General features: G+C 40.0%; 1 protein-coding gene across 1 annotated transcript in view; it reads left to right on the plus strand.

Moving 5' to 3' along the window:
* Positions 1–12,342, plus strand: part of MCTP2 (multiple C2 and transmembrane domain containing 2) — a 193,227-nt gene extending 180,885 nt beyond the window's left edge. Inside the window, exons 20-22 of the mRNA XM_032391275.1 lie at positions 3,578–3,687; positions 9,947–10,044; positions 12,242–12,342. Coding sequence (XP_032247166.1) covers positions 3,578–3,687; positions 9,947–10,044; positions 12,242–12,310 — 277 coding nt within the window. The 3' untranslated portion in view covers positions 12,311–12,342. The remainder of the gene's footprint in view (positions 1–3,577; positions 3,688–9,946; positions 10,045–12,241) is intronic.
* Positions 12,343–15,693: the final 3,351 nt, after the last annotated feature.

A 15,693-nucleotide genomic window follows, 5' to 3' on the forward strand; every position in this document is an offset into this window, starting at 1 on the left:
CCACCCCATCCCTCCCACCCCCACCACTCTAGCAACCTCAGTTTGTTCCTGAGATTAAGAATTCCTCATATCAGTGAGGTCATATGATACATGTCTTTCTCTGTTTGACTTATTTCGCTCAGCATAATACCCTCCAGTTCCATCCACGTCGTTGCAAATGGCAAGATCTCATTCCTTTTGATGGCTGCATAATATTCCATTGTATATATATACCACCTCTTCTTTATCCATTCATCTGTTGATGGACATCTTGGCTCTTTCCACAGTTTGGCTATTGTGGACATTGCTGCTATAAACATCGGGGTGCACGTAGCCTTTCGGGTCCCTACTGGTTTTTATTGTTTTCTTTGTCCTTGTTCTGAGTGTTTTTTTTTTTCTCATCTGTATTTTTTATCTATTTGCTCAGAATGTAAGGACTCTTTTGCTGTTCTTTTAGTTGTTACCCTAAAGTTTACAGCATGACTCACCACAGCCTAATATAAATTGTTAACTTCTATTGTGTTCCCAGTCAGGATCCTTCTTAATCTATGGTATCTATCCATTGATTTGTGTCCAGAATCTGCTACTGTGTCTCTGCTTTCAAAAAACAAAACAAACAAAAAAATTAAGGCATAAAGCTTGATGTTTGTGTTTACTTATTTAATTGTAATTGATTCCATATCTTGTTTTTGTTTATTTTTATTATAAATATGGTACATACCCATTATAAAAGTAATCAAACAGAATTCCCCCTTTATTCTCTATACTTCCTTTTCTTCCCCTTCTTTCCATCATATTGAACTACCATTAACAACTTGCTGTATATCCATCAGAGGTTTTTTTCAGGATAAAAATCTATATATGTGATATTTGTGCATCTGTAAATTTATTAACATACGCATACATATGCATATGCATATATATATATATACAGTACCCACATTTATTTATGCAATTTAGTTTTTCACTGTATGTAGCTTTGAATCTCTGTGTTGGGGGCAGGGCTGTTTGTGTGGTTGTCCTTTTTATGATCTCATTGTTTTTTAAAGATAGATATAGCTGCAACTTTATGCTAAGAAAAAGAGATTAGAATAAAGGTTATCTAAGTCTGTGTACATAGTAGATGCTTAATAAATGCTGAATTGAACAAAACAAAAATCTGCATAATACTACAGAGTAGAAATCTATTTAGATTTTTCCCTTTATTTAGATATTGTGCTATTAATGATACTGAAGCTATTTCCTTTTTTAAGAACTAGCAACCATTACTGTGATATTCATGCACTGCTCCTGCATCCTTGTGCAAGGAGATCTGTAGGCTAAACTTCCTGCCATGGCATAATTTGGAGCATTAGGGAATCCATATAACATTTCTCCAAATGTGAAATTGCCCTCCAAAAAGTTCAACTAGAAGTTTTACTATGGAAACGAGTAGTCAGAAATGGACCAATGTATATGTATAAATTTAGAATAGCATAGAAATAGGCATGAGGAAAGAGTGGGAAAAATATCAATTATTTAGTTTGTTGGTGTCAAGTTGCTGGACTGGGGGAAGTCTTTGGTAAGTGCTACCAAATCTAGAAATTAACCACGAAAAAAAATTGATAAATTTGGTCATGTAAAATAAATAATTTTATATTTAAAAATATATAAACCAGACAAAAAAAGACAAGAAAGCAACACATTGCGAAAAGCACTGTAACAAATATGACCAAGGACTGATTTCTTTAGTATCCAAAGAGATATTTTAGGTCGCTGAGGGAAAAGTCAAGCAAAAACAGCTCAAGGCACAATAGACAAATCATAACTGCTTTCCATTTTATGAGTTTTTACAATGTGCTAAAAACAGAAGGTGCTAGCTACCTTAAATGCAAGTTCTTATTTAATTCTGGCAGAACTCTGTGATAGAGGTACTATTATTATTCACATTTTGCAGAGCAGAAATGTTGGTGCAGAATGATTAAATCACTTTCCTGTAGCTTATTAGAGATGGAACCCGAACTCAATCCAATGTCAGTATGCTTAAAATTCCGTTTTCTTAAGCACTTTCCCAAATAGTGACACCTCACAAAGAAATAAACTAGAAATCACTTGAGAAACAAACTAAAATGATGAGCATGCATATTAAAAGGTGTTTAAATTTGCTTATAATTTTAAAAAGAAATTAAAAACACACGTACCTCTCTATGGGCAAAGATTAAAAACATTGATTACAGTCTATTATAAGAGGGTGAGGTGACTGGGTTTTTCTTAGACTCTTCATGGAATTGTGGTTATTTACAAAATAAAACAAAAATCTCTCTCAGCCTCAATTTGCTCATGTGTAAAATGGGGATAATCTTTACTCAGAAGAATTATGGTGACCATCACAATAATGATATGAAAAATATTAGCACAATGGCATATGTTAAGTGCCTAGCAGCTGATATAGGTTAGTCCCCCCACATCCCCCACTATCTCCCTGCACACATATGCATTAAAAAAAAAACCACACACACACACACAAAAAAAAACAAAGACTGAGAGACAAATCTTTTACCTCTTTGTGTTCCTAGCCACAAAGTCAAGGGTCAATAGACAACCAAGTAAATGAAGCTAAAGACTGGGAAGAAGAAGGACCCTAGGCTCTCATGGGTTCTCTGCAGGACATGGGATTTACAGATCATTTTCTAGGACCATGCAAAGATTTCCACTATTTGTTCAATTCTACATCCCATGTTCCAGATCTCCATTTGCACACAAGTCAAAGGAGGCAGTGGATATGCTGAAAGGAGCCAGGGGCCCCGTGAACATAACATGTGGTCACATAACCTGTGTTATCTATGGGTTGGTGGCCTAATGGTTTAGAGTCAAATGCCACCAGCCCGTTTCGGGGCACTCAACCTTCTAGAGTCAATGAGTCCGAAAATTCTAAAAAGAAGTTATTCGAAAACACAGAAGTTGGGGTGCCTTGGTGGCTCAGTCAGTTAAGTGTTGGACTCTTGATTTTGGCTCAGGTCATGATCACAGGGTCCTGAGATGGAGCCCCATGTGGGGCTCTGCACTGAGCGTGGAGCCTGCTTGAGATTCTCTCTCTCCCTCTTCCTCTGCCCTTCCACCCTCCCCCCACCTTGTGCACTCTCTCTCTCAAAAAGAAAAAAAGAGAAAACAAAAAAAGCACCAGAGCACCTTAACAGTATACTCCCTTTTCTAAATATTTACTGGCAACCATGTCTTCATGGAGAGAATTGTTGACTTTGAAGTGACATCACTAACCTTTTGTTTTGAAGATCTCCATGCATGAAGCCATCCTGACCACACTGTGGTCTTTCATCGCTTATGGGAGCCAGAGTCTTCCCTTAAAGACTGTTGGTTCCAGGAAGGCAAAGTCACCAGGACTCTGACAAGCTGGCTGGCAGTTGGTCTTGGGACCTGCTCCTCAGGACCTCAGTGATGTTTGTGCCTTCCCCAGCTTGGCAGAACTTTCTCTCCAGGTTGTTAAAGGGACTTCTCCAGTAGACCTTTTTCATTTGTGTAACTAAGAAATAAACGTGGCAAGATGAACTGGTAGGTGCTGTAGAGCGTCAGAGAGAATGATAGTGATGTGCTTTGTCTGCAGCACGTTTAACTGGACGGTCCCGTTCCTCTCGTTCCTGGCCTGTTTGATCCTGGCAGTGACCACCATCGTTTTGTATTTTATTCCACTCCGGTACATCATTTTAATCTGGGGTAAGTCTGGCATGGTCCTTCTGCGAGTGGTCAATTTTAGGTAAGAACCAATGACTCATTTGTCAAGTGCGACCATCAACTTTAAATATGCTCTTGTTGGCAATTAAACATGAGATTAAGGAAGGTATTTTGGGAACAAAACTTGCAGGACCTCCCTGAAAAGGCCAGTTGCCTGAACGATCAGCATAGATATTTATAGCCTCTTGCATAATTGCAATCAAATAAAAATGTGATTGTGCATGAGATTTCCCTTTGGGCTTTCGTAGCCATAAATACTCTTGGATAATATATTGCTGTGGCCCGGTAACTTTCAGGAAACACTGTTATTCAAACAGTGCGCAAACACCTGCATCTTGCCCTTTATATTATGTAAAAGTAGATCTGGCCCCTGCCACGGTGCTTCTGACACTTCATCTCTCCTGGAGGAAAAATAATCTAACCCCATACTTAAATCCAGAAGCGGTAGAGAGGAAGGGAGGTGGTTACTCCCTAACCAGTGCCTGAAAGAAGAGGAAGCTATAATTTAGCAGGGTAAATGGTGTGCCTATATAAAGTTTAGCTGCTTTAAAAAAAAGTAGAAACAAAAATCACAAACTCGAAATAAACTGCATGACTTGATTTACTACTCAAGCCAGCAGTTGGACAAAAGACAAGCAGCTTTGTGAATATTTGTGTCTGTTGCTGGGTGGGCTCTGGGTTGATAGAAGGAGCGTGCACTGCAGTAAATTAATTGCTGGAGAAGTAATCAACTCTTTTCCCTAAGAGTCTGCCAGTCATAGTTTTCCATTCCTTGGCTCCTATGAATACTGCTGAGTTCTCAACCATAGATACTCCCTTCTAGGGATCCTTGGATGTTAAGGTGTTCAGAGAAGTTACCACCTACAAGTGACTGCATTAAGATGCATTCATGTTTAAGCAAAAGCTGAGAGCTTGCAAATGTCAGCAGATACAAGCTACAACTTTTCTAAAACCATTAAATGTAGACCTTTTCAAAGAGAACCCACAGGAGTAGAATCCTGCTGACGAGGAAAGCCAAATGTTGACATTCTGAATTGGGAAAAGTCATTGAAAAAAACAGAATAACTTATAAAACTTCAGAAGTGGAATGATTTTGAGAGAGCATAAGCCACTGGTTCTCTGTTTTGTCCAGAAAGTGAAAATCCCATATAAAGAAGTATCTCTCTCTTATAGCAAGCCTGAGAAAAGAAAAAAGATATTCTAATTTCCCTCTTTACAGGTCTGTTTTGAGCCTTGATGACCCTCACTCTTGGCGAAAGTCTTCTATCCATACTTAGTTTTTGATTGTTTCTCTATTTTGCAACAATGCTAGCACATTGGTCCACAGACCCTTAGAAAGAGATCAAGAAGCTCTTCAGGGTCGGTTGATCAAGAAGAAACATTTTATAAAAGTATCTCCCTGGATACCTTAGGTACTAAATGTTATCTATATAGACTGAATAATCTCAGTCTTTCTTAATTGTTTTTCATTAAGAATTCATTTACAAATCCATTTATTGATCACATTTAAAAAACAGATCTTAAAACTGTTGTCTGACCCTAATCAGAAAATGATTCATTTGTTTCAGAGGTACAGATCTGTGATTCAACAGTCTTGCACAATTCACAGTACTCACCATAGCACATACCCTCCCCAATGTCTGTCATCCAGCCACCCCATCCCTCCCACCCCACCACTCCAGCAACCCTCAGTTTGTTTCCTGAGATTAAGAATTCCTCATATCAGTGAAGTCATATGAATAATACAATATATGTTAAAAAAAAAAAAAGGAAGAAGAAGATAGCAGGAAGGGAAGAATGAAGGGGAAATCGGAGGGGGAGACGAACCATGAGAGATGATGGACTCTGAAAAACAAACTGAGGGTTCCAGAGAGGAGGGGGTTGGGAGGATGGGTTAGCCTGGTGATGGGTATTAAAGAGGGCACGTTCTGCATGGAGCACTGGGTGTTATAAACAATGAATCATGGAACACTACATCAAAAACTAATGATATAATGTATGGTGATTAACATGACAATAAAAATTTTTAAAAAAATGATTCAAAATTACTATAATCAGTTGGCCAATATTTTGTTCATTTTTAAGCTGGTGTAAGTTGAATGCATGGTCAGCTTGTCAAACACTGTTTCTCAGGATCTCATCATTTTGGTACATACTTGACTTTTCTGCATCTTTCCCTCGACAAAGAAGATTATACTATATTTCCTCCTTTGATCATCAGTTTTGGAAGTCCAATCCCTCTTTCTGTTTATCCCAAATTGCTTTGACTTTTGATCTTATCCTCCAAGATCTTGGCAGCTTTCAAACACCAACTTTTTGCATCTCATTAATGAGATATTGCTCTATTTATCGTTCAGCTTATGGATGAAATTATTAAATAGCATGGAGTTTATTATGTTCTCCTAAGCTGACAGTAACCCTTTGAGCTTTGTCTTCTGTGTCTGGTTCATTAGTTTTATGTTCTGGACAAGGGCTTATAGTTTATTGATGAGCTCACCATATATAATGTAGTCAAAAGCTTTGACAATCAACACATGATCTATTGCCTCATTGAGTAAAACCTGCCATGCCGTCCTGGAATATACTCAGCAATTTCTATTAGGACTTCTTTTCCAAGACAAATTAGTTATTAGTTTAAAGCTTCATGGACCCAGGACATTCCTTTGCACATCTCTTATATTGTATCCTTGTCAGAGACTTTCTCATGTAGAAGATGACTTCGTATGTCTTCCATTTCTAGTGTTCCTTTTAACTTTACTAAGGATCAGAAGATTGTTTCTTATTCTGAGTTACTCATTTTCATTGAGTCCTAAAAGTGGTGAGTTAAGATCCCTTTTTTTTGTCCACTCTTTTTAACCCTTTGGAACAAAATTACTTAACTGTATATTCTGTATTTCCATATTCTGTACACCCAAATAATATTTTTGTAGAAATACTTATTAAGTACCAGGATTATTTAACATAAACCTCTGAAAAGCAGCCTAATTTCATAATGGCCATAAGGAATATTCCTTGACTCACCAACTTCATTGTCAGGTTTTGAAAGGTGACACATTTTTCTTTCTTTTTTAACCTATAATTTTAGAGAAGCTATATATAGGTAGTAGATCTTTAACAAGTACTTGACAAATATTTAATATGTCTGCAAATTTCATACCTGTGATCTACAGGGATGGCATTTCTTTTGAGCCCAACACCCACCTCTCTTGTGTGGGAGTGTAGATTTTGAAAATGATGTGAGAGGTGGCTTAAGAGGGATATTTGACATTTTCTGAAGGAAACCGTATCTACTGAATTTTGAGCACCTATTTGATGTATTTCTAGAAGGCAAGGCACTTCTTAGGATTAGATCCCATGTGGGTTTTCTGCCCCTTTTGAGAGGTTTCCCATATTCCTTTCATTCTGTTCTCCAGCATAGATGGTTCAGTTCTGATCTGGGATACTTCTGTTGTTCCAAGGTAGATAGAACTCACCAAGCTAGATTATGAACTTCTTGAAAAGAAGACCCATGACTTATTTAACTTTGTATCTCCATTTGATAGCACAGTGTCTTTTATGTGGCAAGCACTTAACTGTTTGATACATGAGCAAGCAAGGACCCTCTGCCCCATCTCAACACTCTCGTCAATGTACTGAGGTCAGGGCTACATGCTAGGCACTCATACAAGTATCTGAAAAATAGTGTTATAATTCTGTTTCAAGTGTTTATTCACCTGTGGCCATATGTGCAAAGCAGTCATGCAGTTTTTCCAACTTTCTCCAAGAGATTTTTTTTTTTTTTTTTTTAAACTGGATTGCTCATTCTATTCCACTGATCAGTTTAATCTGTGATCTGGGACCGTTAAATGACAGTGTCTTTGCCAAATGTTATCCCTTGGTATTTGGATCCCACTTCTTTGGGTGTGCTAAAAAATTAAAATTCAGAGCAGATAGACCCTCTGCCTATCTGCATTTAGGTTAAAAATATTGAAAGGCGTGTCTGTCACGCTGATAAAGGTACAACTTCCAAATTTGGGTGTGTACTCACATGCCTTATAGTATAGGGATTCTTCTCTCACCCCTTTGTTTTTTGGCTTATTGACATCTCGAGTAATGATGGTAGCCCTCCCTCATTGTTATGGAGCTCCAAATTACAGAATCCTCATGCTTACGTTGTCCATGTGATTCTCCCATCAACCTAGGACACTCTATAGCTCAGGTCTTTATTATTCAGATTTTAATGTAGGAAATATGAGGCACAGGAAGGTCCAGTGGTTTGCCTAAACCCACACAGCGGATGCCTGGTGATGCCAGAGCTGGTGCCCAGCTATTCCTGTTCCATAGCCCTTGTTCCTTGACCCATTGCCCCTTACTGAGGACCCAGGAGTACATGAGCCCCTGTGGACACTTGGTCTCACACAGTAGATAATATTGTAGAATTGCTGACATTTGACAACATAAAAAAAAAAGTAAGGTGTGCTTTTGAAGCATGCAATTGGAGTGCCTTATAATTTTGATTCTCACTAAGTTTTTCAAACAGACAATCTCAGTGCATTGTGGGCCACTTCTGCCCTTATTGGTGTATTTGAGCTACTGTGCAGGTTTATAATCTTCTCAGTGACTAAGAATGCAGTGTTTTGATCGGCTGTGAGATTATCCCTGCCTTGCTGTTCATTGTAAAGACTCCAGATGCGCACACTGTATATAATTAACAATAGAAGATATATCTTTTCTCAATAAGTCTTTGTCTCCCTTCATCATTTTGCCTTGTCTGTTTTCTTTTGCCAAAAAGCCCATGCTACAATTAAATGTCTTTAGAATAACACAGTGAGAGTATTTTAGTTTAAAGGAACGCTGGGGGAAATTTTAGCTAGAAACATGAAGCTTGCTGTGGGGGGTAGAGAGAAGAAAGGCAGAGTGCAGCTTTGACTTGAGAGAAAAAGGATCATTTGTAAGGAGCCTTCCCCAGCCCAACCACCGGGCCACCATTTTACTCATGAACAATGGCCAGCTCCCATTTGCAAAGCAGATGTAAATCTGACCCTCTAAGGAAATGACTGGAGGTTGGCATGTATCAGGTATAATGTCACTCAGAAAGTTCCACCCTTAGATGAAAGCAAAATAATATTTAATGAAGAAAAACAGCAAAGCTTTTATGGGCTGGGGACCGTCAAACAGTTAACTGTTACCTTGACTTTGAGGGAAGAGTCAGTCAGGGTTCATCTAAGGTGAGAATTCATTCAGCATCACTGGGATCAACCAGGGCTTCAGGTATGATCCTCGCTAAACAAGCACTCTGTGGCAGAACTTCAGAAGCCCACCACCTTACTCTTTCTGCTTGGAAAACTCAGCATGAGAAAGAGTTGACCTTTGGAGGAAAGACAACAGCTCCTGAGCTCTTAGCAGCAGCTGGGAGGAACAGAGGAGGAGACACAAAGGTGGCTGAGAGGTACATCTCTCTGGAGAGGAAACCACAGGTGGAGCTTGCCCGGGGCATGCCCGCACACCCAAAGTGCAGCCATCAAAGACACTTTAAGGGTTGAACCTCCTCTAATTACCACTGTCCCCATCCTAAATTAGCAGGGACTCCATTGACTAGACAAACCCACGCACCAGTGTCGCGGTCCATAAATTAAGTTAGCAGCCATAGTAAGATGATTTCCAATAATAACTTTTCACAGTTTCCTGCAGCATCAAAGTACAATCAACACGTCAAGTTCTGTTCTGCAGTGAGAGAAGAGAAACCTGTGAAAATGAGCTGGAGTAGGGGAGAGAGATTTCTGCAGTTTCTTTTTAACAACAAAAAAGCGACTCCCGCCCTTCACCTCCTACTGCTACATTTGGTCCAGAGCCCCCAAGCAGAGACTTGTTGGGGCTAATGAAGGCCTTTTCCCATCTGGGATGTTTGTTTTCCTAGCAGAGGAGGCTGTTAATCAGCGTAGTCCAAAAAAGCCAATGAGCTCCACGGTTTTAGTGTGTGTGTCTGCCGCCCTGCTGCTGGGATTGTAATGGGATTTTCACAGTTGAAGATGGCAGAACTCCTGTCCCACAGAATCACCCCCACCCCTCCTTCCTTCCAGAAAAGGCATTTGTGAGTGATTCCACATGACAGTGACGTGTGTGTGTGACTTGAGGTCTAGTAATTGTTTTACACTAATTTTTACTTGTGAATCTCCCCCTCCCCCAGTCAGGAGAGTTTTTAAAGATAGATAGATAGGCAGACAGATAGACAAAGAGATCTCCCTGTGTTTCTATTTTTCAGGCATAAATAAATTTACGAAGAAGCTTCGAAATCCCTATGCCATCGACAATAATGAGCTGCTAGACTTCCTCTCCAGGGTACCATCTGATGTTCAAAAGGTACGTAATGAACGATCACCACCAACGGGGACCCCAGCACTGAAGTCTGGCCATCCCCAGAGCCTGAAGAGCACAGGGCTGTTCTTGTGTAATTGAGATAATGCATCAGAAAATCCTTAAAGAGGCCTGGCTTGCAGGGAGGTGGCAGGAAAACCTTTGTCCAGAGCATGAGATGATTATGGAAAATTACCCCCAAAAAAGGGCTACTTAAGAAGGATCTGGAACTCACACTGTGTGGGTATGGTGTGATGGTGTTTGTCCATTTTTTGATCACTTGCCTCCCTGAGGAGGATAAGATGGGCTCAGTGAGTGGGAGAGTGGGAGATCCCAAGCTAGGGGAGGATTGCTTATTTTCCTCTTCTTCCAGACGGCAGGCATTTTAGGGGAAGTAGGGGACAAGAGGATTATTTTTTATTATTGCTTGCCCCAATTACGTCCTAGGCTTCCCTTCTATACCTTCCCCTCTGAAGACTTTAGGGATGCCGAGGGGAAAGCTCCTACCCACTCTCATACACACAGAGGCAGAGACGGTGTGAAATAATTGGAGATCGATCAGAAGTATTATTCACAGGTAATGGTCACTTAGTCCAGTGGCATCTGGTCTCTGTGGATGCATAGAGATTAAACCAGGCAACAATAAATAAATAAACCAGGCAAAAAAGTCCTGTAGAGTAGCCCGAGCCAGGCCCCTGCAGATCAGGCGGCTATAAATCCAGAGGAAGGAGGGGAGGCCTTGATATCTCTCAAGGAGAATAGAGATCATAGAAGGAGTAGATGGGGAGACCATGGTGTAAAATACCAACATGATGATCAAAGACACAACCCTTTATTATCTGAGAGAATCCAAATCAAGTATTGATTTTCATCCTTGGGCCGCTGTCACAGAAGCCGTTCATGGCAGCTCTTGGGCAATGGCAGTGACTCGGGCTGAAAAACCTACAGTTTCTTTCCCCTTCACTCTGAGTTCTAGAGATTGAAATAGACTTCATGATGCCATTTTTCTTTAATCTCCATTTTATGATATAATTAGCTATTACATGCATTCTATGAATATGAGGTTCCTCGTTAACATTTGCATTACATGATTATAAAATAGTAACCTGGCCCCTGTTTGTTTTGCATTGAAGATTGACAGGTATGTCATTCCCTGCTCCCCTAGGGGACCTTCACCAAACACTCTGAGGAAAGGGTGCTTTTTTGCATGTATCTGCTTTTGACGAAGTGTAGCTCAACATATGTGATGGGGCATGGTGTCCTTGGGGAGTTTGGCACAAATGTTAAAAACCAGTAAGCACATGTGGCCTGTAATACAATACTTTAAATGAAGCCATTCCACTGTCAGCCAATCAAAACCCACACACCAAATGAGACTGAGTTGCATCACTTGAGTTGCAATGTGAGTTTGTCCCTGCATCCTCAAAGAAAGGAAATCATCATCCAGCACACCCTACCACAAGGATTGTCTCTACATAGTCCAGGCACCAGCTCTCCGAGCAGCCATCCAGTTGGAGTGGACATGAATACAGAGGGACGCTACAAAAGAGCATTTGAGGAAGATGTACAGTATGCTAGTAAGATCCTCCATGTATCCCCAAGAGCACTTTCAAATAACACAATAGACAGTTATCCACTGGGGACTCCCCGAGTGCTCATATTTATCACAGATGTTTTAGCCATTACATTGTAAATGCAATTCATTTTTAAGAGAAATCTATTTAACTCTGTGGCCGGTATCAATTTCAACATTTTTTTTCCTCTCCCTGGCAACATAAATGTATTATATAATTTGCAGAGAATTCTTTCCCCAAGACTTTAGATAATTGTAAATGAATATTTCTTAGTAAGTTTTGCTGTATCATATACTAAGATAAACATTCCCAAGAGGCAGTTATTAAGCGTACTTGTGGTTGAAAACGGGCACACACAGAACTAAAATGATCTGGCAGTGCCAAGAGCAGGTAGAAACCCATGCATCTCATTAGAAAAATCTGCTTTTAATATTTTGGTCTCAAAAAATGATGCATGACTTCTCAAATCCTTCCTGCAATTAATCCCTCCATGTTCCTGTGTTTAGAAAATGATTCATTACCTTTGAACCTTCCTTCCTTTGCCTCGGTCTGTCCTTGGGGAGCCATTAACACACTGTGGTGAGCTAGGGTTACCTAACCACCGGCGGCCCGTCTGTTTGTTTTCACAGGTGCAGTATGCAGAATTGAAACTCTGCAGCAGCCAGAGCCCACTTCGGAAGAAGCGCAGCGCTCTCTAGGACCCACGCCAGCCTTGGGCACCAGCACCCGATTCCCTGTTGGGTTGATTAGACCAACACTCTCTGTTTCCGTGGTGGTACCCATGGTGTTATTCTGAAATGCGTGGAGCCCTCCCTGTACTCTCCCTGCTTCTCCACGTGCGCCAATGCACACCCATGTGCTCACATCCACAGCATGGGTGGCTAGTTGCTTAGCGGCTTGGCCCGTCAGAAGGAAACAATCTAGCGACCATGGAAGACTGAGGTCCCTTCTCAAATAGGTAAAGTAAGGTGGCCAGGGGTCTGAACAGCCTCCTCGAGAATGGCTGGGAGACCACCTGGATGCAAGTGTGACTCTGAACTTGTTTTCCTACCTCCAACAGATTCTCCTTAAGGTTCAGTTTTTTCCTCTCCCGTTTGCACACTCCTTTCAGATTATCGGGCATGTGAGTCCATTTCTTTCTCTGAGTTCACAAGTCTCTGGTAGCATCATCTCCCCAACGAGTGTCTCTCATAAGTAGATTTTTTAATAATTACCAGGATTAGCACAAGCCTTTGGGAGTCCTGCGCCATGATTACTGAAGACGTGTGTGGACAATGGCAGTCAGCTCCCCGGTGCTGGACGCCAGTGCGTATGGCAGTCCGTTGCAGGCAGTGGAAGCCCTGTAAAGGTCCAAAGGGACCATTCATCCAAAAAGTGAAGGTTACATGAGAGTATTTGGTTACCTTACAAACGCCATATCTTCTGACTGGACTTTGCTTATTTCCAAAATAAAATGTCAATATTAGAGCTTCAGAGAGGGGGATGAATGAATGAATTCTGAAAGTATTTAGGAAGACGGATAAAGGCTGAGGAGCAAGGGACTAATTTATGGCTGCTTTACCTGATTGTCATAACCACTGTATTTGCCCACATTTTTGACTCAGCCATCCAAATTGATCTTTTGTTCCTGAGCAAGATAAGCTACACATAATGCATATATATCTCAGAACCCCATTCCTCGAAAAGCACCACCCCAAGGTCATCTTAAAAAATAGCTGATTCCTTCAGACCCCACCATTTCATAGTACCCCCAAGTAAAAACCCCGATTTTATGCATATATAAAATACACGCAAATATCCTTCTGTTCAAATGATATTTAAGTTGTAAAGACTGTATTTTGTTGACACATACTCTGTGCAGTTTTATATATAACATATATATATATGTGTGTGTGTATTGTAAAGAAAAGTTGAGGTAAAAAGACCTGATTTAATAGTTTTTTTTTTTTTTTTTTTTCTCTCTGGGTTGTAATTTAATAATCTTCAAACAAAATGTTTATGAAAAATGCCAAAGATTCTAAACCTTATCATCCCGTGTCTGTTTTTCTTCATATTATATCTTCCTGGTTTTCTTTCTGGCTGAGCCAGATTTCTGCATGATTTGATTTGCTTCAAGTTAATGAAGCTGGCTGGAAAAGAGCCTTGCAGAAATTATAAAAGCTCCAGTAAATCTCTTAGTTGTACATACAATAGATATCCAAAAACCTCTTTTGTTAAACCAGTTACTCAATCTTCTGTGTAAACAATGCCTCATTGTCTCACTCCCAACTATCATGTAGTTTATCACAGTCTGTCATTTTGTAACGACCTAAGTCAGACATTTTTAAACAGACATGTGAGATCTGATCAGTCATTTGAATGAAAACTTTCAGCAGCAAAATAACCCCTTATTTATTTAAAAGTGGAACCGATACTTTATTGTTGTTCCTTTGCTATACAATTTCAAAATGAAATAATTTGTCCAACAAGAAGGCATCATTAGTTAGACTTATTCCCTCTGCAGCCCAATGGGAATTCTGAGCATTAAGTTTAGGACACAGACAGCAGCTGGGCTACCAAGAGCAGGACTGAATCAACCTTTAATAAACTGTAAGTGGAAAACAATTGTTAATTGATTAAGTAGACTTTGAACGTTAAAAATGTTCGTTGTAAGGGAAATGTGAAGATTTATACAAGTAATCAAACTCATACGAGATTCCAGAATGCTCTTTAGATAAAATTTATGGATTATGGATTCAGTATGATAATTAAAGATAATTTAGTAGGAATGTTGAAGTTTAGCCAAGCTCTCCTGATTCTCTTCTCAAACCTCACACTCCCATTTCCAGCTCTGACTGGATGTCTTTAGGCATCTCTACCTCAGTGGGTCAGAAATTCTGTTATCTCTCCCTCTGTGTGTTCAGGACCCTTAAACCCATAGTCTCCTAGCTTCCTTATTTCCCTTACTGGCACTGGCATTTTCTGGGCTAGGAATCGCTGGGCATCCCCTTTTTTGTTCCTTATGTTTTTTTTTTTTTTTCCCCACCTCCCAACCCATAAATCTGTAGATCCAGTGTTGCCATGTTATCTTGTCCATTTCTGTCTTGTCCATTTCTGATCACCACCCCCTAAGCCAAGGCCTCCAATACCTCTTACAAGACATGGCGATGGTACCAATTACATTACACCAGATTAATCCTTATTCCGACTATTCTTTTCACTAGGAATACTTTCTCACAAGTTTCTGTCCAAATTCTACCCTCTTTTAAAATTTTCAGAAGTTTCCTGCCCCAAATAGGATTTCTTTTGTTTCCTTGGCTGAATTAGAGTCTACCCTTCTCTCTTGCACCCCCTCCCCCACATCTTTCATATCTTTCGGGCATTTGCCATATTCTGCTATAGCTCATCATTACCAGAGGCCTTGACTCCCTCTGTCCTACACTGGGTAGACCATCCTGTCTGGCACCTAATAGACACTCAGGAAATACCTGATTAATTGATTGGGTTATAGTCAACTTTTCTTCCCTGCCCTTTCATGTATACAAAGCACTGAGATGGGTAGATTAGTGTGGTCTATCAGAGGAAGTAATTTCTTGTATTAAACACACAGCTCGTACTGTGTGATATTATTTACAAGCTTTGGCCATGTCAACTCTAAACTTTTCAATGATGTCTTATATTGGAGAAGTCATTACCTACATATCACAGGAAAATATATTTGTGCACGGTTAAAAAAAAAAACAACTTTGATTTTTTTTCTTGTCATTTATCATTTAATGAACATATATGGAACACTGGTGATCTACCTGAACAAAACAGACTGCATTCCCTTGGTGGAGACAGACATGAAACAGATACTTTTGAAAAGTGGCATGACATTTGCAGATTCAAGTTTTAAGAGTATTCTGGCTGCAGTGGGTAGACCAGCAATTGTGAATGTTCAGAGAAGAGCTAATTTGAATAATCTTGATAAATTGATGGTCACCTGAACCTTCAAATAGTGTCAATGGAAAAAAACTACAGGTGAAATCGTGAGATGGTTAGGAGGAAAAATGAGCAGGACTTCTCAGTTGCTTGACTATGGGGTGAAGGAGAGAGTAGA

Source organism: Phoca vitulina, unplaced genomic scaffold (genome assembly GCF_004348235.1).
Source record: "Phoca vitulina isolate PV1807 unplaced genomic scaffold, GSC_HSeal_1.0 scaffold61, whole genome shotgun sequence".
Taxonomy (NCBI): Eukaryota; Metazoa; Chordata; class Mammalia; order Carnivora; family Phocidae; genus Phoca; species Phoca vitulina.